A 25,631-nucleotide genomic window follows, 5' to 3' on the forward strand; every position below is an offset into this window, starting at 1 on the left:
ACTGCAACGGGTGTGAAAGTCAGGATATCCGCGTTACATATGGTACGCTGCATGATTTTTATGTTATTACACCGTACGAACATGGGCGCCTCAAGTTGTTGTTGGTTGTTGTTGTTGTTGTATTTTTCCTTTTTTTATTTTTTTTTTTTTCTTTGCGTTCCCCTTTTTACTCTCCGTCACATACCGGAGTGCAGATGCACCGAATATTATCGATCCGCAGATTTTGCCTACAACATACGCACACTCGCTGTTGCCGCAGCTTCTTTTGCTGCATGCGCGGCGTAATTTGTGGCGAGAATAGGAATAGGAATGGGCCTCCCCTCCCAGGGAAACGATATACTTCGTCTCTGCGCTGGTAAACCGCAGATTTTTAAAAGAAGAGCAAACGAATCGTATAACATTTTATATCGACTACTACCACCTACAGGGAATCGTGACATATTATTGACGGTGTATTATTTATTGATTTATTGATTTTTTTCCCTCCATTTCCTTTTTAATTCAACAAGTGTAACCATACGTCCTTTATACGTGACGCGTGTACGTACGCGACGCGTGTGGATATTTCCTCAATATCGATCAAACATAATATGTTACGACACGCAGATCTGCGTAAAGTATTCTTTCATTTGAAATAAACTGTTATCCACGCTTTCTTACACTAAATGGCGCATTAAAACATTTGTTCGTCATAAATCTTTGTTTGTAAGAAAAATGTCTGAATTGTAGGTGTATCCGCATCGCCGTCATCCTGACCTGCCAGAGAAATCCTCATGAAAGACTGGGAACTCAGTACTCAGAATAGCATCGGTATTGTAGCATTCATTTTTTTATGATTTTATATATTTAAATGATTTATCGATCACATGGAAATTGTATATCGGAAATGGTGGTGGTTTGGGTGATGGGATTACGTATAGTATACACGGTATTTTGCTGATTCCCTACGTGCCTGAGTGTTTCATTTTCATACAGATTAATTTATTTTTAGTTGCACTTCAATTTATTCAATATTCATATTTTACATGCCTCGCAATATTATTTTGAAAATTTCTAGGGACGAACGAAGTGCGTCATAAATTCGCTATCGCGGTTCGAAGGTTTTATCGACCCGCTTTGAAATGCTCAAATAATTTTCATCGGATGATTTCGACGATGTGCTCGCAGCAAACCCCCAAAAACCAAGAAATGCCGTTGATGCCATTAAAAAACGGCTGTACTTTTTTCACTCCAATTGCGTCACATGCCTAAAAGCTGAGCTTTTCTTTCAAACGAATCGCTCGTTTTTTTTTCGTTTCTTTGACGTTGACCATGAAAGAGAAAAAAAGAAAAGAAAACGAGCCAGTGGTAGATTTCAATAACAATAAATCTGGGTATAGATCTTTGTAGATAAAAAATTTATTTTAACCTCCTTTTCTTTGAACGCGATATTTTACAAGAGCTCCTAACACGTTCCACGAGAGATCAAAGACCCAACAATATTAACAAATATGGCCGATTCCCCCGTTGCGTAAGGGCACCGGGTTGTAAATGTATGCAACTATTTTCACCGTATGTACATAGGAGTTGTACATACGGCATTATACACACCTAATAGGTATTGATGTACGTGCGTTTTATTGCGTGTGCTAATTTATTCGACGCGATATTTGTGCACGTAATTTATATTGTGCTATTACGTTAATTATTTTAAACGCACGCGCGGTGTTAATTATCAACGATTTTACGTAACTGGCATATCATGCACTGGAATTCCGCTGTAACCGATTGCGCGTAATTAAAGCGGCCTTTTTTTTATTCTCATTTTTATTTATATTTTATCGATTTTTTTTTTTTTTTTTTCTTCTGTTGCTTCAAATCGCACACGTTCGTTTTCATCTGCTCCCCGAATGAATCAATGGAATTCGGGAATTTTTGCGCATCATAGGTACGGAAATACACGGAACACCGTGGTGGGAAGTACTTTGGGTATACCGCGCGAGGGTATTGTTGCAGGATTTACGAATTAGGGTCAAATAAAGCCCTTTGGGATTCGAGCGGAGCGCGCGTTGTCCGCAGGGGGGGCAGTAAAGGTCAGTTACGCGTAACGGGGAATCGTGCAAACTCAAACGGGGCTGCCGCCGCTGGTCAATCCGTGGTCGTAGCTTTCAAAGGGCAGCAGGTGTCTATTTTCTCTCTTTTTCACTCCGGCGGCTTTAACGATACCATAGCGGACGAATAAAATTGAAATTTAGACGCGACGAATTTCCCGAAAGGTTTTAACCTTTGAACTTTCGCGCGTGTGTTACATACGAACGTGCATGGGAATGGTGATCCTGAATTCCATTTCTGGAAAAGCGCGCGTCGCTATACCTCCCAGAAGTAAAGGGGGGAAAAATCTCAATTGATTACGTTAATGAAAAATTCGGTGAGAACTTAGTAGGTACGTGTCGACCATTGAATCTCTGCAGGGGGTTGTACCGCGTATAGTAACGGGATATACCGTTGCAGCAAAAAATGAAAAAATGAAAAAAAACAAAGAGAGAAAAAAAGGTAAACCAAAAATAGACGGAGGTATAAACAAAATATAAAAGTTGTGCAAAAGTTTTGAGGCTGTCGAACACCCCGGTAGGTATTAATACCAACGTAGGTATATATACGCGTACGATAGCAGCGAACAAATTATGGATATTCCGGTTGCGGTGAGCGTCGGGAATATAAGTTGCACGAAGGTGTGCAGATCCTGCGGTTGTGTAAAGCCGCGTAAAACGTTGGACTGTTTCTGGTTGGTGCTGCAAGAGAGAATACGTAAGCTGGGTAGTTGCAGTTACAGTTGCTGCAGTTTCTGTAGACGAAGGCAGGCAGAGAGTTGTTCGTACTTCGTATAATAGGTATATACAATACTATAATATCGGTTGGTATCGAGGTCAACTGGTTCTCCAACAGCCGGCAGCCGTTATAAGGGACATTGCAACACATTCAACGGGTTGGCGTGCGTTGTGTCGAAGCCGCCTTGCGCGCCGCGCGGCCCTCAAGAACTCCAAGAATTGCAAATGAATTATTATCATTGTTCGTCTCTGTTATTATTATACGATATATAGCTGCGAGTAATGCGGGATTAAAGTCACTATTGGAATACCAATTTTTCATTTCATTAGTCATTTCACTTTATTTTATCTCGTTTTACTTATAACCGCGCGCAATTCGATCGACCGTCCTCTAGCCGGAAGGCAACTTTCAAATTTCGAAATTCTCGCTAAATCGATTCATCATACGTTTCGCGTTGAGGAATCAATCGACGCGATGTCGGACTCTCGATGAATCGTTGACAAAACAAAAAAAAAATAAAAAAAAAATATCTCCCGATCATTTCCTTCCCGTTTATTATACCGCCGCGTACAACGCGCTTTATGCCCATCAATTCGTCAATCCATTCGTCATTTTTCAATATTCCCTCGTCTCAATTCACGCTGCTGCCACCCTATTATCGTACACGCACACACACACTCTTGTCTGACCATCCTCGTTCGTACATACGCATAGATATATCTAAACGAACGACAATTTCTCTCTGGTCGCCAGTTAGTCAAGTTAGACGTGATAATTAGTAACGTCCGTTACGGTTCATTGGGACGATGCTCATATACCTACAGTCCGATTATGGTGGTCGTGAACGCTGTGGTTTTAATACCACCACCCAGCCATCGGTACAACTAGCCCTGTCACCGATTCTAATTGTCGTTATTTCAGTAGACGGTCCGTTCGCAGCGGAGTGAAAGAATGAGAGAGTGGCGCTAGAAAAATAGAGGGAAAAAAAAAAAAGGGAAGAGAGCGTTTATTGGCTTCGGGGATCCTTCGGGGAGCCCGAAGTCACCACGTCACATTGGCGCACCGCTCACGGTGGACCCGTGGCCGTGCAGGGGAAAGAGCAATAAAAGAGGTGACGTGTACGACATCGACGTAGTTTGGAGAGAAATGAATAAACGGGAGAAAACGAGAAGTTTTTCACTAACGAGAGAAGGAGACCGTGAATTGAGCGAGACCGGATGAAGTAATTGACTCCGCCGTCGGGGATCGTAATTTTTCGGTGTTCTCTTCCTTTTTAAAAAGCACCGCGACCCGTTGTGTCTTCGTACTTTATTCCGAGGCCGATGACCACCCGCTGGAGACTGTAAAAATAACGAATTCCAAAAGACGTCGAAATCAGTTTGATTTTTCAGATTTTCCGCCAACGTTATCGCAACGTTTTACCCTCGTATATATGTATACGAATAAACCCCCCCAGCGAAGGCACGTGCAACCTCATCCATAGGTACCTACTCGAAAATTCCTATCGCTTCATTTTCCACCCCCTAAATAAACTTCGACCCTCCGCGCCGCGCCGCGCCGCCGCCGCCACCGCCGCTGTTGCCGACGATGATGACGATGACGATTGCGGTGATAATAATAATAATAATAATAATAAACGGGTGTATAGGTTGCTCGGTACAATAATCACTGCTAATGAAAATCATCGGCCTTTACTGTTCAAGTGCCCGTAATACGATCGGGCATCATCCTCCCATTGAATACAGCATATCCCCTCTGTGTAACCGTACGGCTATCCGGCAGGCAATTTGAATGGGATCGCGCGGGAGGGGTAGGGGCGTAAGAGCGTGTGCGGGAAAGCAGGAAAAGGACTTATATACCCACCAATTACCCTCCACTGTAACGTAATAATATAAGCTCGCATTCGCCGCCCTTCGTACCGTATACTTATAGCGAACGGTACAGATGGCCAAACAGATATCCATCTACCAGGGTCAAGACTCGAGAAATGATCTCCACGTCCTCAAGGACGTTTTACCCGATCAATATGAACGGCCCGTATATATAGCCGTACGCATTGTGCATCGCGACATACCGACCCCTGGATTCATTATTATTTTGCGCTCATCTCTTTTTTTTTTCGCAACCCTCATCCCCTGGGGTTTGCGTTTTTTTTTTTGTTTCTATTCATAAACGCGGCGATAGACGGAAAAGGAGAGGAAAACGACGATATTGACGCTTTTTTGTATTCCCCGTGTAACGTACCCCTTCGTTTTTTTTTTTTTTTTTTTTTAAATTTGAAAATAATATTTGGCGTATGTTTTATTTGTACAGGGTATCTACAGGTGTAATGTTCCCAAGTATTGATTTATCGACTTTTGAGTATGATTAATTATACCGGTATGAAACGTACTAGAGGAATTATCATACGGTGTAAAAAATTCCGCAGCATAGATTCTCGCGTGCAGAAACGTGGGAAATCTAATCGAGCTAAAGATCCTTACAGTTACCGCGTCGCAAACTTACATTACTCAGGAGTGATTGGTACCTGTACGGCCGCCATATGTTAAGTACCTTGGTCACAGTTTTTGTATATCGCGTATAGCCAATAATCGTGTTTTTTATTTGTCACGGTTTCCTTTGCTATCAATTATATATCAGCGTTCTATTGTCATTCTTTGTCACGTTTTTCCTCAACGACAATCGCACGAACTGCTCTCGTTCATTATTTCTGGAATTGTTATTTTTCAATTTTTCGTTTTCATTTTATTTTTGTTTCAAAATCGTAGCGAAACAATATAGTAGTTAAATTTCAGATAAAAACGTTTCGAGTTAAAGAAAAACACGTCAGGTTGATTCTCTTCTTTTTTTTCAATCTAGCTTCTTTCTATAAATATAAATATCAATTTATATTCAGTGGAGTTGATCGAAAATTTATTACCTCAAAACTCTCAAGGTGCTTTTTATTATTATTTCATGTATACAAACAAGTTAATGTGCATTGTACTTGATCAAAACAAAAAACTGCACATGTGGGTATAAAATAATTCTTTTAATCCCGTTGATCATTTTTTATTTTTTAGTCAATCTTTGTCCGTTCGATTCGTTCGATAACTCAGCGCTGAAATTGCCTTCTCCGTTGTCTTTGGAGTTTCGGAAGCCAACCGCGACGACGTGGACGTCGCGTTCTTCCTTAGTTTTGAAGATATGAAACCGAAAACCCCATCGCTTTGTAGATACGTTCAAGAACGTGTGCAGCGTTAAAATCGTTCTTCCGAGAACTTTGATGAACACTCAAAAAGATTTTCTTAGCCAGCGCTACTGCAGCGCAGTGGGTCCGGTGCAGCGATTCTATATGCGCAAGATAGACGGGCGTATTATTAGACGGATAACGCTCAGCTCCAACGTTCGTCTTAATTTACAGCATCCGCCGAGGCTGTACGCTGCATCGCGCTTCTGTAACCAGCGGGAGAGTGATTAATTTCCTCTAATTCAATCCGTGCATGCGCCTAATTGTTTATTTATAATTGATTTATTTCTTCATTTATATCTTGCACCTACGAATCGACTGATACAATAGTTCTCTTTTATCTTTTTTTGTCATCCCTTTTTGCTCTCACACCGTTGCATCGAAATCTTTGAAAGTATCCGTAAAAAAGAAAAAAATTATTTTCGGTACCGTTCAAATCATGGATTATGGTAAAGACTCTTTTCCTTCAAGGAAAACTTGTGGACTATTTCTCGTAGAAAAATCTAATTTTTTTTTTCGTTTATTTTATGGAATATAAAAACTGGCTACGAAACGATGGAGAGATCCATCCGTTCGTCGCATAGAAAATTCGACACCTTTTATCGATACCTGAATATTCGAAGGGGAATGACACGGGGGGTGGTTCGCGTACGTGTAGATCGTTAAGTATCGATCGGTGGTGGGGCTTTCTGTCGCGTAGGCATCGAATGACCGATTGACCAGCTGTTAGATATGTCGGCGTTTGTGAAGCGAGCATTTCTCTGTAAAAAAGCATCGCCTCTTTTCAGTCACCGCTTAACTCATGCCAACCCTTTTTTCATTCAACTTTTACCTTGTTCATTTTTTTTTTGTTTTTTTGTTTTTTCGTTTTATCCTCTTTCATGGTGAATACCGGTATATGGGTATGTGAACGGTTACACATTGTTTCCACTCTTTTATCTTTACGGGGTGATAAAGTTCCAGGCTTATAAACGCGAGTCATTTGATATCTATCGAATTTCATACCAGCGTCAAATCTTTCATTCCGTCTGTGAAAGTTTCGGCGATGGTTATACGATATTGTACAATGCAACTTCGAGCTTTGAAAACGTATCGAATTATCATCGTTCGACTATTTTGTTCCTTCGGTAATTTTCAAATACAATTCGGAAAATCGGAGAGAAAAAAACGAATAGGTCAATTTTACATTCAATTTCTTCGTTTCTTCCAAAGTTAACTCTTCCGATTCCAACGTAGATGATCCGTCTATCCTTCTGCAGTATATGTATACATATATGTGACGAATAACGACGAGGATAAAAATTTCTAGCGATAAATGAAAAAGTAAGGATATGCAAGAAACGGGATCGGTTACGAGGTCGTTGGTATATTTCTGGTTTTAGCCCCGTCGCTTTGAAACTGTGGATAAAATTGCAGCAGTTAGATGAACGCTTAGCGATAGCCGCGGTAAGATACGTGTCAATTAATCCGTATAACGTTCGCCTGTGGTACTATCGTATCGATCTGGAATTGTCGCGCCAAGTGATACGGAGTGATACATAATAGATTGTGCATTTGTTACGTGTACTTGACTCGTATCAAACTATGTAGGTATACTCATTCATGTACGCCACTCATACACATATACATATAGGTGCGTATTCACACGACAGACGCAAATAACTGCTAAGTTCGTAAGTGGTACTCTCTCACTTTGAATGTGGCTACTGTTACCATTGCTCTTGCTGCAAACTACCGGGCACGCCGGTATTATAAAAGAGTACTTGTAACCCAGTTCACCAACCGACTCCACGCGACGACCTCCTTGATCAAATATATCTGCTCCCTCGGGAGTGGGCTGCCCACATTTTCTGTTCGTTCGTCGAAGAGTTCGTTCGTAAGCAATGGTTTTTTTCTTTCGCGTCGATTCGATAAAAATTTACTTACCATACGGAATTGTACAATGATATTTTCGCGGTCTTTGAGATGATTAAATATGCCCGTGGAACGAGGAGGAAAAATATCGTTATCGAATGTTTTGTAACTGTATTTCATGAAAGCAGAATTTATATACAGTGCACATGCATGTGCAATGCGCGCGTATGCATTTGTCCTATCTGGTATGCGATATTATGCATGCATTCGTCCATACGACTAAATTGATTCAAAAGTAATTTACATCTGCGTAGGTATATTATGCATAATGTAAACGTGTTGAGTAAAATCTCCGGACTTACGTACGTACCAGTTCTGAATGAGGCTGAAAATGAAGTCGGTTACCGCTGCAGGTAGAGGGACCTCCATGTCCTACGCTCGATGCCGCTGGCGGTGGTGGTGGTGCCGATGCTGATGCTGTACGTGACGCAGGTGACGTAATTACGAAATCTGAATTTCTCGGACAAATCGAGCTGGAAGCATGAAACTTGACCCAAGACGAATGGGGCAATTGCTATCTTTGGAGCGACTCTTGGTACATGCGCTCACACCTATATAGCCTAATTTGATTCCTAACCAGAAATTAATTACTTAGCTGAACCGAGCGACCCGTACGTTAATTATTAGCTTGTAATTGCGGCGGGTAATGCTCGTTATTCTTGAGTATCGTGCGGGATTAATTAAACCTCCAACAATTTGTCGATGATATACAATAATGTATATTTTATGTAGAACGCCAAATGCACGTCAATTGATTCCGCAACCCGTTATAACGTTAACGCGATTCACTTCCGTATGAGGAAATCGATTTTATACTTCAAAATCCTGCAAGCTTTCATTGTCATTTTCCGTGCACACGATGTGCGGGATGTGTAGGTTAAAAAAATCAACCTTCCGATAGTTTCAATGCTTTTTTTCTGGGATACGTCATTTCATTAGTGCAGCATCCGAGTGGAAAAAAAAAATAAAACGAACGATCGTCGGCCACTTTCGCTTTTTTTCCTCTCTTATTTTATTCGACGATATTTTTTTTAGTCATCTTCTTCTCATCTTATTTTTTCTACCCTTTTACTTTTTTCCGTTCTCTGAATCGAATAAACGGATTAGTACACGGCACACAGGGTTCTTGAACTCAATTTAGTTATTACATGGGACGACGTCAAACAAGCCATTCAGATAGGCGTTTAATTACATGCATCCCATTCCTACGAATACGTTTGAATGTGTTTAATCGTATGTGGATATACAAACGTAAAAAGACGAGATTGCACACGTGGTCGAGAGCCACGCGGTCGATCACCGTTTATAATATGACGTGACTAAAAATATTAACGCAACGCGATCATGTAGGTAAAAGAAGCTTCGAGATCAACGGAAGCAGTTGACCAACGCACAATCGTAAAAATTTTACTCCCGTTACGAATAAATAAATCACTTATCTAATCACAGCTCGTAAAACTTCTCGCCGTTATATACGTACACACGCTGCACTTTCAACAGACTCATATTGTACGCGTAATACGCATTTTACTCACGACATAGATGATTGTTCGCTTCAATGACCAAGAGAGGATTTTCCGTTCATTCTTTGACAGTTAAAAATTTCTAATGCTCGATAAACTCTTCCGTATCATCGTACAACCATTGCCATTATACACCTCCTTTTTTTAAAAAAAAATTATATCTCAACGATTCGATCGCCTCGATAATATCGAAAAAAGACGATAGATGATAGAAAAAAATTTTTACTTATCGTCATTTATTTATCTATGTAAATTTATTTTTTCTTACAAATATTTTATAGCGGTTTGATATTAACGGGTCCGCGATTATTAATCCCGAATTCAATTTTTTCGCACGTTCGCTGTCTCGTTTGCTGTTCTGAAAATTCTTGTTTGACGGGAAAAATTTCGATATCTGATCCCGAGTTTATCTCACATGTAAATGTATCCTATCGGAGCTCGGATCAAATCGTTTTAATTCTGTTCCCCGTTTAGTAGAGTTATAGCTGATAAATAGTTTTACTTTTATTCCTTATCGCGTCTCTATTTTGTCGTTTTTTTTCATTTAAATTCGTAGTTTTTTTTATTTTTTTCTTCACGATTTCAGTTGTATTCGCTACTGAAAACAAGTTCTTACTGCAGTTCACCTTTGCTCTGGAATTTTATTATTGCGATTTTCGAATTTCGTTCCCAATGTATAGATAAATATTTTTTTTCACATCAATAATCGTTCATTTCAATCGATAGAATGTTAGCAATGTTCCAGTAATAATAATATTCCTTTTTTGTTCAATTTGAATCGCGGAAAGAGGTTAAAAATTGTAAATTTTATCACTTCTCGTGGAATATATCGGTTATCTGGTAAATTTTGATGGATGTAAAATTCTTTTTTCTCCCCATCCACGCGCCGGGTTTTATAGATCTATGTTTTTATCCATACGATAAGTCTATAACTTTTAATATACGTAACTGATGAAAAGTTTGCGCAAAGTCATTAATAATTAATTAAATTGTTAGCTGACGGACCTTTCCAAGAATTTAAAGAGCTTAATCGAGTTGTTGGAGTTGATAATATAGTGCAGCATTACCGCTCTCCCGGTCGCCTATAAACTTTTGCAATTCAACTCCGTGAACTTATCTTATACGATGGTATTATTCTTGACGTTCATCCCGAAACTCATACTTCGATCCGTTATACACGCTCGATGCGTTATATAATTTTCACTACATTATGTATTCTACGAATATTCGTCGTAATTATACGTCCTGTTAGTCCACAATTTACTTTGTTAGCCTTCGCGGACGGACCGAAGTGATTTTTATCATGGATTTTAGTAGTAATCTTGATGAAATAACAAAAGAAAAAATATACGTTTCGCATCAAGTAATTACCGAAATGCCCTTTTTCGGGGACTCACTTAGGGAATTACTTTGAATCGGCAAATAAATTCGAAAATGATCGATATCGCTTAATAGCATATAATGACGTTGAGCATCGCTCGCCAAACGAGGTACAGCCATCAAACTCGTCTACATAATCGTTGAAAAGCGAAGTGCAGCTGTGCAGCCCAACTCATGACCGGATTCGCGTCGACAATAAGACTGCGAAAGACGTCATCAGAAAACGAATTGTAATACCTAATCGCCACTCGACCTTTGATACCCTCCTTTGATTCCACCTGCGATTTAGTTGCAAGGTTAATTTGATTCGTTTACTTTGCAGCGCGCAAAGTTATAATCCCCGCAACCGAGTCGAATTGTTCTTCGCTTATCCATTCGTCATTATTCATTTATTTATGCAAACTGGGACAAACGTAGCGCCGAGGAAAAAAAAAGTCTTTCAAACTGGATCGTGGCTGCTTTACACCCCTACCCGCTCATTCGCAGCTATCGAACGTTCAGGAATTATTGCAAGGTCTTTGCTAGAGTCACGTACGTAGAATTATACTTATCAAAGTATGTTATATTCCTCGCAGTCGAAGCAACTCACATTAACGGAGCTAATAAATTAAGACCGTCTAGCGAGGTAGAAGCGGTTTCTTAATTACTCGTCAGAAGTCTCGAGTTTTCGAACGTTTCAAAGTTTCACGCACAGTATAATACTTTTTGATTCATTTGTTAATTATTGTCATTATTATTATTATTGTTGTTGTTGTTAGTGAGGTCATAATTAACGATCCGGCCAAGTTGTATAGCTTACGTTAAATTGCCTAAAAACTTATTCCTTATACGTCTTTTGAGAGAGAAGAAGAAGAAGAAGAAGAAGAAGGAAATATCCATGCGACTGTGGATAAAAAAGATAGGCAACGCGTTGCTATTATGACAATTTTCACATCTTTGACGGATATTCGGTTATTCTAACGAGACTTAGCGAAGCACTATAAATAACTTGACGTGAAAATAATGAAAAGAAAAAATAAAAAATAATGAAACGTCGATTGCGGTACGACGGTACGGTGAGCCGGAAGCCTGTAGCTTGCCTCTATGGGTCGACAAGGAATAACGCATGTTGGAAACGCGCGCGTTGGCGATACGACACCGAGAACGTACGGTTAACACAATATAGCTGGTTTATTATAAATTCAATGAACCATGGGAAATCCTGTTGAATCGTTAAAAGGCCATTGATTGTTAGCGTTTGTCGTCGGTTGACACGCGGACGTAACGTAATAGCGGGTACCTATAATAGCTGGGAGAGGGGAATGTCTTACGACATCCGTTCTCCTATACCTATGTATAATACGTGCAGGAGGTCTCGCGAACGACGATAACGGAGAATACGATTCGAAATGATTGAGAAGAAACAATCGAAATTCTATCGGTATACTATCTCCAACTGCGCAGTGTAACCGACTGCAGTGAAAATGGAAAAAAGAAAGAAAGAAAAAAAAATAAAATAAATTTGATCATCTCGAAAAGTGAGTAAGAGATCGTTTCGTTTTCATCGAATACACGTGTGACGGATTGAATCTTTCCGATCACGATAATTAGCCGGTCGTTGAAAAGAGCGACTGATGTACGTACGTCGGGTTTCGGTCCGCCGAGTCGATTGGCGTTGTGCCAAAACGTTGAGGTGGACAAATTCGCTCTCATTCAGAGTATGGCGCGCACGTGCCAGATTATCGGTAACACACCAGGGTCAAAAATATGACGCGAACGATGCCACCGTTGGCTGGCCGTTGGAAAAATAAATGACCATCGTCACCGGAAACGGAGAGAAAACTTTGCGCACCGCTAACGAGGTCCATCGTCTCTGATGTAACTCGGGATATCTTGCGCACTTTAGTTCGACGGTCCTTTCCCCACTAATTAACTTCTCCGACCGCGGTACGTTCGTTTCCGTTCAGAGTTTCTCAGTATATAGGTATGGTCATCGATTGGGAAAGATTGAAAATCCAATCTGCAATGTTGGAAGTATCCTCCGCCGTGATCAAGAGCGATTATTCGTACCTAGAGCGCGTTGAGAGGAAAAAAATAAACGGAGTAGAGAGCGAGAGCTCGAATTTGGATGAAAATAAGAATAACGCGATAGTTCGTACGAGGAGGTTCTCTACTGGTGTCCTCCGTCGTACCAGCTGGTGAGTCATTTGGTGACATTTGACCCCCACCATCCTAACGTTCGCCGCGTGTTGGCGTCGTGATGTCACAAGTGGTGCTCAATTCGAACCTGATGTTAATTCACGTACAGCACGTTTGCTGTATGGAAATTTGGAATTATTTGTTTCGACTCGACGACGATAAGGTGATTCGTACCGTGTTAAGCACATCGTCAAATCGCGATTCCCAATTATTCGATACACTCGTGTTCGCGAATAAGATGAGGAAACCGATATTCCCGTTGGTGCTTTTATTCACTTCGAATAACATGCAGAAGTTTTACATTTGCGGTTTATGTTTGAGATCGGTAAAGGTCTCCCTCATCAGCTCTCCGCGACGGTGAAAGGAAATCGTATCCATTATCGTATCGTGAATCGCGGCGCGAGGCACACCGGGTTATTGTGTACGAATATACCGTCTCGCAGCTGATGTTGGGTATGCCTGAAATTGTTGAGAGGTTTACCCCGCACGACCAAGGTAAGAAACGAACGCTTCGAGCGCATAATCATTCAAGAGGGTACCGCTACTGTTTTATCCGACGTTCCTTTCCAGGAACGCGCTCTATGCGCGGTGAATTTTGAGGCTCTCGGCTCTTCGTTCCCAAAAGTTGTGCAGGACCTAGAAAATGAATTAGCGAGGAGCTTGAAGGTGATCTATCGATGCCGTTTCCCCGCGAGAGTAGGAGGAGTGGAGCGTGTCGCCGACAATCAATCAAACGTCACACGCTGCAAGCATCGACCTAGTCTTAGTCTTCGTCTCCCTCTTGCCGCTGGCTTACCGAGGGCGGAGAAGGAGATTGAGGCATGAAGGTGCCCTCCTTCCTTTTCCTTTTCCCTTTTCCTTTTCCCTTTTCCTCGGTGCGAACACCCGCAGCTTTTCGTTCCCCTAACGACCTCGGCTCCTGGCGTTTGCCCAACTCCTTATTCTTCGTCTCCTTCTTCCGTTTCTTCGAACCTCTCGACCGACTCGACATCCGCCCTTGTTTTATTCACGGTTATCTACCTGACGCGCGACCCTCCGCCCCCCCCCTCCCCGCCACCGTTCTCTCGGACTATCGTTAATCCAATTGCGCTTAATTTCGCAGCGACAATGAGATCGATGATCCCCGGGGTACGGAGTAATCTTAGCTATTTATTTTCGTTCCCCGAAGGATTGTTCATCGCCGTAGAGGAAAATTCACAACCGAGCGAGCTGAGGACGACGTCTACGCGCATAGCCAATTTAGAAACTCGAGGGTTTATAAGCGTGATACTTATTTGCGTACAACTGCGACGTACATTATATTCGAGCCACTCTCGGAGATCTACTCCAGGAGGAACGGGTTAACGTCCGCGGCTTTATTTATAAATAGCGTCGCGACGCTCCTTCAGCGGTAGTAACTTCTCAGATAAAGTCACGGCTGCTGCCACGGTTTGTGGCGTACCGAAAAATCATCCGGACTATAAATTCGCTCGTGCAGTTATTGCGATTCTATAACACCGCACGCTGTGTATAATATACTCCTCGATTTTTAACCCCACATGTTGTTTCGTTTTTTCGTTTTTTTTTTTTTTTTTTTTCTTTACTCTCGCGCCTATATGAGACTTTCATTTCCGCTTCGACCGCTGTATCAGCGTTTCCACCCCAAGAAACCGGTTTTCTTCGTTCCTGCGAATCCGCACGCCCAATACTTTGCGGTCGTGTTCTCTTCCGCCCATTTTCCGGCGTTGATGGACATGACGAAGTGCAAAGTGCCGACGCCTTTCGCACGTATTACGTAGGTGTACGTACGTACATATCGCGCAGTATGTGCGTCGCGATGTACAGAACAGATGTGAAGCTGGACTCGAGAGCGAAAATTTCGAGAATACGGCGATCGCTACACCGTATTCTCGTGTTCCTTTGCCACCCGCGACAATATTAATGGCAAACTTTTTTTTACACGTGTGTTCCTCATAGCGGTTAAAACGATTTACATTCAACAAAACACGATATCGCAACTTCACCGAGTGTGAAAAATGTTAACGTTTTCGAAAGAGAGTTTTGACAAAATTGTCAGACGTATGTATATACGTATTCTGAAATTACAATCTTTCCGGATGATCCGCACTTAAAAACCGCGAACGACGTATGGAATCGATGCTCGGTCGCGGCTTGGGATAAGGTCGGATAAAGGTAGGCAAAAGTAGATACGAGAAACCGACACGAACTATCGCGTGCAACGCGCCAATGGCACTCCAAGAACTGGGTTATCATTACGTTATATTCCTATTACACCGGCTACGAGCACATACATATACATACATATAAAATCACGTTGTAGAGTTTGTCTCCGAAAATATTAATATTCAACTTATTTTCTTCGTGGATTTCAGGTCAAAATTTCAAACTGTAATAGTTGATATTATACACGCCGTTTGATACGAGTATACCAACAACGAACGATTTTATACCATCTCCGATTTCATTTCCGCGGATGAACCCCGTTAAACCCAACCCGTTTTCAATGTATACCGTATCAATTAAAAGCTGAAAGCAGTCGGGCTTCATTAATCTTTCCACACATCTTCATGTTTTACGTATTTATATATACGAAGGGGTAAAATGTGAGCGTAAATTTTACGAGATTAGTTCACCCGTATATCTTCCTTATTACCTTATTCCACGGTTGCAGCTGAAGATCCATTATTCCGCGTCTGTGTAGACCAACCTACGGCTGATTGTAAAAAATGTAATCTAATTCGATCTAATGGTTGTTGTCGTGTTAGTCGTTAGTTTCTCAGTCGGATTCGCTGACAATCGGCCGCATCGGTCGTACACCGAGCGGTTCAAGAGACAGAAACGCGGCAACAGAGCAGCGCCTTGACCCCAAGTCTCGTCCTCTTCTCCTCTCACTTTCCCTCTTTTTCTTTCATCCTCCTCCTTCCTTTCTTTTTTTTTCCACTCTTTCTCTTTTCATCCGAAAGATTCGGCGCCGCGCCCGACGAAGATGAACACAAAATGCTTCGCGCTGCATCAGCGCGCTCTCCTCTCCGTTGCATGACTTCGAATTCACCGCCCAACTTGGCGGTCGTCCCGCAACACGTTGCCCGATATCGCGGTGGCCAACTTCTTCGACTTCCTCGTACGCTGTACCGGCGTAATTTATTTTTATTGAAAAATTCGAAATTTCGTGAAAATTCTCGCGGATCAGAGAAGGAAGGAGGAGACTTCTCTTTCGCTTCTGTCGTGTAGGGCGCGGGAGGGTCCGATACGGATCGGTGAACATCGGACGTAGCGAGAACAATTAAGGTGCCATAAGAAAGTTTAATCGGCAAAGCAAAGTCGACGGGGTTTGAGGATCTTTCTATTCTATCCGCTCTCTCTCGAACTTCTCTCTTTCTCTCGCGTCGCGAAGTAGGTATAACGCCGAGAAAAGGCGTGAATTACGTGACGCAGATTCATTGTTCTCAGCCAGTTTAATTAATGCAGCTTCAACCGGCAATCTCACCGGTTCTACCCCTAGCCCTCGTTTATATATAGGTAGCGTTATGTACCGTCTCCGTCATTGGAAAAAGCCTTCTTCGTCGTACCGCGAGTCGAGGAAAACAAAATCACAGGTAATTCTGAATCTCTTTACAGACCATAGATCGATCGGCAAACTTATCCGTTTTTCGGAAAATATGGATTTTATGGAAATCGAATCCGAGTAATCCGAACGCTGTAGAATTTTCGGACGGTGATCGAGACGAGGAACCGATAGAAGGCGTTATTGTAACGGAGAATTCGTTCGACGTATACGGATATCTATCGTATGCATAGGGGTGCGTGGTGTAAGGAAATGGGGGATGAAAGGAAGGGAGAAAGGGGATGCGCGGTATCGTGTATTATACCCGCGAGTCCTCGCGTCGTATCTCTGAGGATCATTTAACCAGCATAATTGCCAAACATTGTTTACCTTGTTAGCAAAGTTTGTTGTTGGGTGGAAACTTGCGCGAGTTAATAAACAGCGGCGTGTGAACTCGCCTACAAACTGCTATCTTCAATTTGAAACCGTTCGAGTGACTATGATGATACTCATACTTAGTTTATACAAGGTGTCCAAAATTTGGATCAGAGGTGCGATTATATCGGAGATGATTCGACGAGTTCTTCGACCCATGGATGATGAATTTTTCTTTTCTATTCGAACCCAGGGGCACCGACTATACATTTTTTGCGTTGAAACAACGTTTGATCGCTCTGAAAAAGAGGAAGTCGCACCGCAAAATTCTTCAACTTTAGACGACGAATCATTTGCGAAGTAACGAAAGCTTCTCGTTCAAAATTGGACTCCCTATGCGTAGATGCTTCTTCGGGATACCCACTGTATACTTTGATTATCTGTGCAGCAAACTTTGAGTAATATAGATTTATTAGGATCACGCTAATTAAAGGCTCCGGTCGGGTATATCGGTATTAATTTTTTACTTTTCAATTTTCTCAGCGTTCACATCTTACGAATTAAGATGTCGCCGATATTATTATAAATTTATATGGTCTAACTCGAAACTCTGTAGCATGTCTAATTTTACAGCTGTTAGTAGATCCCCATACGCCCTCCAGAAACTTCGAAGTTTTCGAAATAATTTTCACAAGTTTCTCAAGAAGTTAGGAAATAATTCAATGTAACTGAAATTAATTCACCTTTACCGGTTTCATACGGATTCGCAACTTTCACCCTTCATAGTTCACTACAGATCGTCGATGTATTCGTAAGAATATCGTAATTTTTCGGTGAAAAATAATCGGTATTCAGAGTTGCTCAAGGATTTCATCTGCATCGTTGAAAAGAATGAGTAAAATGTATCGTTAAAAAATTCTCAGAATGTTTGTAAAAGTATCTTATAGCCTGTACGAGCTTTCATTAGCGATGCTGAGATCGTACGACTGTGCATTTCCTGCGTCTCCGTCAGTCTTTGGAATCGATAATCACGGTTAATTAACGTGCTCGATGCTGTATACGGTCGCGCGTGTAAAATGTACGCGAAACTAGTGAATTCCAAAGAATCTCCGAGGAATTAAAATCGATCAAACGGTCACAATTATTCTAGCCTATGAAGCTCCGATTTATCGAAAATCTATATATTTCTTCTTTCAAGTTTTATCGGTAAGATTCGTCAATTGTTAGAGAGTGTGGTACGAACGGAGTACGGTCGATTCCGATTATCAAAAAAACTTCGTTCCCAAGTCGGGTGCGAAGTTCACACAGTTGTGCAGTGCAGGTGCGACTCCGATATCAACTGGTGGTGAATTTTAAGTTCGTAAAAAAACGAGGATTGGCAAAACGATCGGATATCTCCTCATTCAACCGAATCGTAAATCAATCCGTGGCTGAGATAGGGATTGAAATTGAAGTTTGAAATATTCATTAATCGTTGCGTACGGATGATAGGTTTATATTATGTACGTTCGCTTTACATACGAGCGTTGTGCAATATCTCAATAATATCTATAGGTAGTATACGTATTACGTATACGTCTATCTGCACTGAAATAAATTTATCTAGAGCGATTCGTTCTTCGCGAATCTTCCAAAGCTATAATTCATTCTCTAACAACAGCTGTGGGCAGTATGTGCGGGTTCGTCGTGACTAATTTGTATCAATATCTGAATTTCGGACCGCGAAATTCGATTGAAATTTTTTCATCGCCGTTCCATAGTCATAACTATGTTCTCATCGAGTCGAGAAATTTTACTTTCCATTCGTCTTGAATCATTTTATTTCTGTTTACATCGATCCATACAGGACGAACGTGTCACGACGAAAACATTCGGATCTTTGCTATTATAAACTCGTCTTGGTTAGTTGACCGTTGGGGTGTCCCAGTCGTTAGTTCCTCTTCGTCAACGCATGACGACGTCAACATCTCCGTCTCAACAGCGACGCCGGTCGGCCTCGACCCCGACGTGAGTTGACTCAAAATTATTTAACGCTCACTGCGAGCGCGTAAAGAAATATAGACAATTTTCATCCTGTAGTACAATCCGAATTGAAGATTTTCATGATTATTTGTGCGTACGGGGCATTTCAGGTGAATTCGATCGGGATATTTTTTATCCAAAAGTAAATTTGTCTACGGTATTTTATCCAATGATGCAAATGCAGAGGACATGGAATTTGTTAGTTGATATTTTTTATTTTCTATTCTCAGATGCAAATATAACGCTGTATCCTCCCGCCTCTTTGTCGTTTCCGTTTGGGGCGTGGGTGATAAAAAGCGAAAAAATAAAAGCTTTCATGTACAACGTAGCGGAATGCGTACACGCTACCTGTGTATACTCTATGTACGTACTACGCGCACATCCACAATTACGTTCTATACACGTGCATGTAAGTACGCGCGGGTGTACATGAACTGAAATAGAAAAGTGCGATAAGACGAAGACGAAGACTGAGATACATGATGTACGTTTGTCGATGATCCGACGCGCGTAGGCGATACTCCGCTTGGAGCGGTTGTATTTTTATGCTTCTCCGAATTCGATAAAATCCCATAGGGTTCTTTGAACGATTCGAATACGACCGTCCCGTCAGATCAATATTTATCCGCACCGTATGCCCAATTCTTCATCTCATATATTCCGCGCGTTCGATCTCTCTGGCGGCTCATTCGCATGAGATGAAAAAAAAAGCTTCGTACGTACAAAAGCTCCGATTCAATCGGTTACTTGTACTACCATCGAGAGAAAAATGACAAATTTTTACTCCACGTAACTCGATACGAATTTATTTCATGAACAGTGGCCCGAAATCATCGACTCGAACCTCGTCCCGCATCGAAACCATAGAATTTTCGTTCCATCCTTTATTCGACTAATTTTTTTTCTGCGCCGGAAAATGAGAACTTAGATGGTCGCGCCTGAAGTGAAAAAAATTCCGGTCGTTCTCGCTTTTATTATCAAAATTATTACAGATACGTAGACGGAATAAAATGTTGACAAAAAAAAAGATGACAAAAAAAATTGAACCTCTGGTACATTGCATGGCGTCGCCAGTTTACTCGTGAAATGTACACCGCGATGTAATGTTAAACTGTAAGTAGGTACGCGTATAGAGTGAGCGATTGAGAATGTAATTCGAATCGACTGGTTATATGTACCCACCTATACACGGGTACACGAGGTAGTGGGATAGCCAGGCGTACATTTTTTTTCTCTCTTTTCTTTTTTTAATCTTCTTTTTTATTTGTACACAATTTATTTATCATACTCTTCGGGGATTCGTTTACCCAGTCTGTAACTTCACCTGAATCGAACTAGAGCACGTTACACCCGGCGCAAAGTCGAATAACCTCGACGGCGTCGCATGTTTTTTGTTAATACAAAGCTTAGAGAATCTGAAAAGATCAGTTTACCTTTTCTTCCCCTCCGTTTTTGACACAAAAAATTGATGGGAAAAAATTTTTCCCCACAATTTTCGTCCTCCGATCTCTCGTGTAGCGGACCGACGGTGTAGTATGACCAATACCGATGATGAGAAAGGGTTGGATGAAAAAATTACCACACCAAATCTAGTTTGGAATATTAATTTTTTCCCATTTCGATAAAAAAAAACACATGACTTTTCCGTTCAACCCATACTGTATTTTCGCAAATTATTTTACATTCGGTTACATAAAACTTTTCTACATAATTAAAAACGATTTTGGGGTCAAAAATTGATGTTTTATTTTACCGGGTTTTCTATGATATTCTTACGTATTTTGACCTCAGGAATCCGAATCTGACAGAAAAATTGATCTATCTCTGAAATTGACCGAGTTATCGCCAATTTTCAGCTTTTTGAGGTCAAAAATAAAAAATTGATTTTTTAGTCTATCCTAATGTAATTTGAGCTCAGGAATCCGAATCCGGAAGAAGAATTGATCTATCTATAAGATTCAGCGAGTAATTGCCATTTTCAGGCATTTTTTACCATAAAAATGGAGATATCTCGAAGGGAAAAGATCATAGCTCAATTTGGACGACGGATTCGTGTTCCTGAGGTCAAAATACATAAGAAAAGTGCCATACGATCAATTTTAAAAAATAAAAATTTTTGGCCAAAATTTGAAAAAATCGTAAGGGGTACCCCTTGGAAAAATCTCAAATTTTGGCCAAAAATTTTTATTTTTTAAAATTGATCGTATGGCACTTTTCTTAAGTATTTTGATCTCAGAAACACGAATCCGTCGTCAAAATTGAGCTATGATTTTTTCCCTTCGAGATATCTCCATTTTTATGGTAAAAAATGCGAAAAAATGGGGATAACTCGGTTATTTTTAAAGATAGATCAATTTTACTTTCGGATTCGGATTTCTGAGCTCAAATTACATTAAGATAGACCAGAAAATCAATTTTTTATTTTTGACCCCAAAAATAATCAATATGTCTGATGATTAGATTTCGGCAGGTTTCGAGTAATTATGTGAGCGATCACGTGATCTTGTCTCCAGAGTTTTATCAAAGCTTCGCTGCTGCTGTTCTTGTTGTACATGTAGAGAGAAAGAGAGAGGGAGGATGAAAGAGGAAAAGACACGAGCGCGATGATAAAGAGGGATGAACTAAGCGGAGCTCCGAAGAAAACAGGGAAAGGGGGTTGATGAAAGGCCAAAAATATGCGTCTCTTTCTTTATGAATTTTCGTTACCACGCACCCACGCTCGTAATTAAGAAGTACCTCATACATAGCCCCGTCCGTAGTATATAATAGTAGCTGGCTAAGAACAAACAAAATTCCTCCCTTTCATGCTTGGAAATTTTCCCTCCGCATCATGCTCCATAAACATCGCAGGTATACACATATATTTCACGTAATTATCGTATCAGAAATTAGTTGAATTATTCCATGTTTTTTTTTTTTTTCTTTTTTTCTACTCGACGCAGAAATCGCTATACCTCTTCCAAGACGATGGTCTTTCCTATTTTCGCTCCTGATTTTCTAGAAGCGAAAATAAAAGCGATCAAACTATTCGCGCCAATCCAAAGGCGTCACTTTGTCTCTCATCCGACGTCGTATACGGTGCACCGTTGGCTGCACCGACGACGACGGACTCTGCGGCGCTCGAGGCGTTCAACGATCGTGTGTCGTATTCGGTTTTTTTTTTTTTTCTATTTTATTTTATTTTTTTCTACTATCTATCTTTCGACGCCTGCAACGGAAGACCGAACCGGTTGTCTTGAGAAAAGGTATATAGCGTACCTCATGCCGCCGCCGCCGCCGCCGCTGTTGCATGCGTCTTCTTTTTTTGCTTCGTCTTCTTCCTTTCCTTCATTTTCTCTCCTCTTCTTCTACTTCGGCTCCTGATTCCGCCTCCCTGGCTACTAATATAAACCGCGACGTCGCTGATCTTCGGCCACAGCTGGGAAACTGAAGCCCGGAGGCTGTGGTCCAACGTCCGACACTCGCGGGGCACAACATTCGAGAGGTTCTATCTTGTATATCACGTTATGCACACCACGGCCAATCGATTTCCGATGATACGCTTTGTCTACTACACGATGACGGTGACGACGATGATGAAGACGTACGTCTCTGATCATCTCGTGAAACATCCGTCCGACGTTCATCTCATTTTCTACGAAGCGATATTCCAAAACGACGAAAGTCGGAAGTCTAGGGTCACCTCTGCAAAAATACCGACGCCGATTTTTATTCGACCCATTTGCTTCCGAAGTTGTTTCAATTTTTTCGTATCATTCGTCATCGTCAGCGCGAGAGATCTGCGAACGGATAGAAATCAATGAGAACGTTTATGGGAGATGTTCATAATTACGCGGTGTTTTATATCGTGTAGATGTATGTACGGTAATATCATTCCAGTGGGGAATAAATCGGTCGAGAAACGCTCGTGAAAAGGTTTCGACGAGAAAGTGATTCAGTCCAATGATTGTACAGCGTGGGAATCGTACCCGCTAAAACAATCGCTCAGGTTAATGATCATTGAAGGAGACATTTGCAACGTAGCAACAACTGCGATGCTTTTGTCTTCTCGTTATTATACCGTTGAGACAGCTTGAGGATCTCAGCTTCTCAGCTACCTGACTATCCGCCATGGTCATTATTTCGTAATATTTCTCTTCTCTCGTGTCGATTTTTCAGCGGTAGCTCTACTCGTTACATGTATCGCGATTATAACGGTATTAACTTCAATTCACCCCATTAGCTTTGCGTCAAACTACCGAATTGCTCGGTGTATATATATACACAATTAATCGCGCGTCCGGGTAAAAAGTTAGAAAACAAAAAAACTACCCCGCGTACAAAAACGGAGGTTTTATTTTTTTTTTCTTATTGCGCGCAACGTGGCAATTGTCAGGTGAAACCGTTTTTCGCTCGTATCGTCAACCTGCATCGGTCGGACTGCAATTAGGGCTTTGGTGATCTTTCGTCCGGTGCGACGCGATGTATCAAACTCACCCCGATGCGGTAAAATTTCAGCAGACCGTGACGTCGAATAATACCTTATTGAATTCGACATTCATAAGCGGTGAAATTCATTCAACACGATCTTCCGCAGTGAAATTGACACGTGCATTCAATGGACTACCTCCGCCTCTGTTTTCGCTCCCGAGGGAGAGGGAGAGAAAGAGGAATGAAAAAAGAGAGAAAGGAAATAATTACAAAGGACTTTATATCAGGCAGCGTATGTATACCATACGTAGGTACATCCCTGCATTGCCTATACGCGATCTTTAATTGCTGTCTCAAATACTCAACGGTTATTTGCATAGCCTTGAATAATGCATAACACCGTAGTCGAGTACCAGTCTGCGAAATGCGCATGCAAATGACTGACTTCAATTTATAATTGTCAACCAGGAACTATGGCCATGCACAATATGTGTACACACCTCCTGCGCCTCTATAAAGTTTAATAGACGAATAGAATACAATTTTATATTAAAGAACAAAAGACTCGTCTTCTCGTCGTCATTATATTCTTACACGTGTAATTCAACCGCGCATGATATGTTACGTACGTACACCGATACGGTATGAAAAATATGTGCATCCGTACTCCGTATCTGAGGGGTGAAGTAGCTCGGGATAACGAGTCTTTAGAATCCCCGTGTATCCCGAGTTGTAGTTGGCTTAATTTGAAGAAAAAAAGCAAAAAAAAAAAAAGAAAGACAGAAAGAAAGAAATTTAAAAAGCTCGTGCGGATAGTCGCGCTTTAAAAAAATTATGAGGGCGTGAAAAAATATTCGTTGAGGCGTCATAATGTGAATCGAATGATGATGATAATGATTATAATAATTCGTTGAATAAATGAAGAACACGCCGGGAGTGAGGAGAGCGTTAATTAATTCGAGGATCATTTCGATAGACGTCATTAATTGAAAGGACGTAATGAAATATGAAAAATCAAATTTCAACCGCAGAAAAATGAAGGAATTATCAAAAAAAAAAACAAACGGAGAAAAAAAGATTTGAATGCGGGGAATTATTGAAAAGGAATTTTGAAAAAATGTTTAACACTGGATCGGCGGTGAAGCAAACTTCGTACGCGTACGTAGCTGCACAGGTAGTTAGGTATACACGCATGTGAAGTTGCGGCGGTAAGAGGTCGCGATTGAAAAATGTATACGAAAGCCCATCACGTGTGCCGCTACCGTGAATACACGATGCAAAGTGGCGCCAGTATTTTCCTCGGCGATACCCCCTGAGCATCTGTATGAAATGTGTGCGTGTATATATGTAGGTACATATACGTGTACGTAGGTTGTACGCAAAGATAATGCACAGTACGCGATATGTGTAATACCGTAAACCACCGTTCACCTGCGCACTGTATCTCGTCGTTCTCCGTCAGCTCTCCGCTGCACGTTTAAACGTTTTTTTTCATATTTTTTCATTCCGCTATTTATATGCCCATACAACATACCTGCCGATGCCGTAGAGCCTCCTCTAACTACCAGCCGCAGCCACTGCCTTCTGAAAGCTCCGGGCTTAAGTGGCGCGAATAAGCGTGCTCCCGAAGAGATTGAGTTAAATGAACGTTGTGTTGCTGGCAATGTGCGATTTAATGCGCCTCCTCTATGTACGTACGTACTATAATATAACGTATACGTAGAGATATATAACCTCGGGTTCTTCTCTCACACCGACGCACCTCGAATCATTGCGATTCAACGTAATTCGCGATTTATCGTTGTGTTGTGTATCTGGATATGTATATTATTATTCATGTGTATTTCACGTACCTACATATGTACGTACGTACGTACATCCACCTACGGGAACACGTTCTACATATTTTAACATTTGAGAGAGATGCGAATTAATTACGCCATCAACGGTGAATGAGAATCCCACATGATGCACGATATGAACGAACGTCGCCATTTATGAACAACATATTTCTGCTCTTTCCCCCTTTTTTTTTTCGCTCTCGGGTTGTTTTTTCATTACGTTTCGAGTGGTAGCTACACCTCAACGCGCAATCGCACGTATCACTGGTTGTGATTATTTTTCAAAAAAGCAGAGAGATTTGAATTTTGAAAATTACGAATCGCTCAAATCGTTCGTCATGGGCTTGAAATAATGTCGGAGACTCGAAACGCAGCTAATAACTGAGCAGCGGTTCAACACCCTCAAT

The 25,631-nt window shown here is 41.2% G+C and overlaps 1 protein-coding gene across 6 annotated transcripts in view; it reads left to right on the top strand.

The window, feature by feature from the left end:
- The window catches only part of LOC105688148 (protein scalloped), a 97,819-nt gene that overhangs the window by 42,181 nt on the left and 30,007 nt on the right, over window positions 1–25,631 (top strand). For 4 of the 6 annotated variants that reach the window (XM_012404233.3, XM_048656246.1, XM_048656245.1 and 1 more), the window contains exon 2: window positions 730–810. The exons of the other annotated variants lie outside the window; for them this stretch is intronic. In XM_012404233.3, coding sequence (XP_012259656.1) covers window positions 774–810 — 37 coding nt within the window. In that variant the 5' untranslated portion in view covers window positions 730–773. The remainder of the gene's footprint in view (window positions 1–729; window positions 811–25,631) is intronic. 6 annotated transcript variants of the gene reach the window in all.

This window comes from Athalia rosae, chromosome 5, assembly GCF_917208135.1.
Source record: "Athalia rosae chromosome 5, iyAthRosa1.1, whole genome shotgun sequence".
NCBI lineage: Eukaryota > Metazoa > Arthropoda > Insecta > Hymenoptera > Athaliidae > Athalia > Athalia rosae.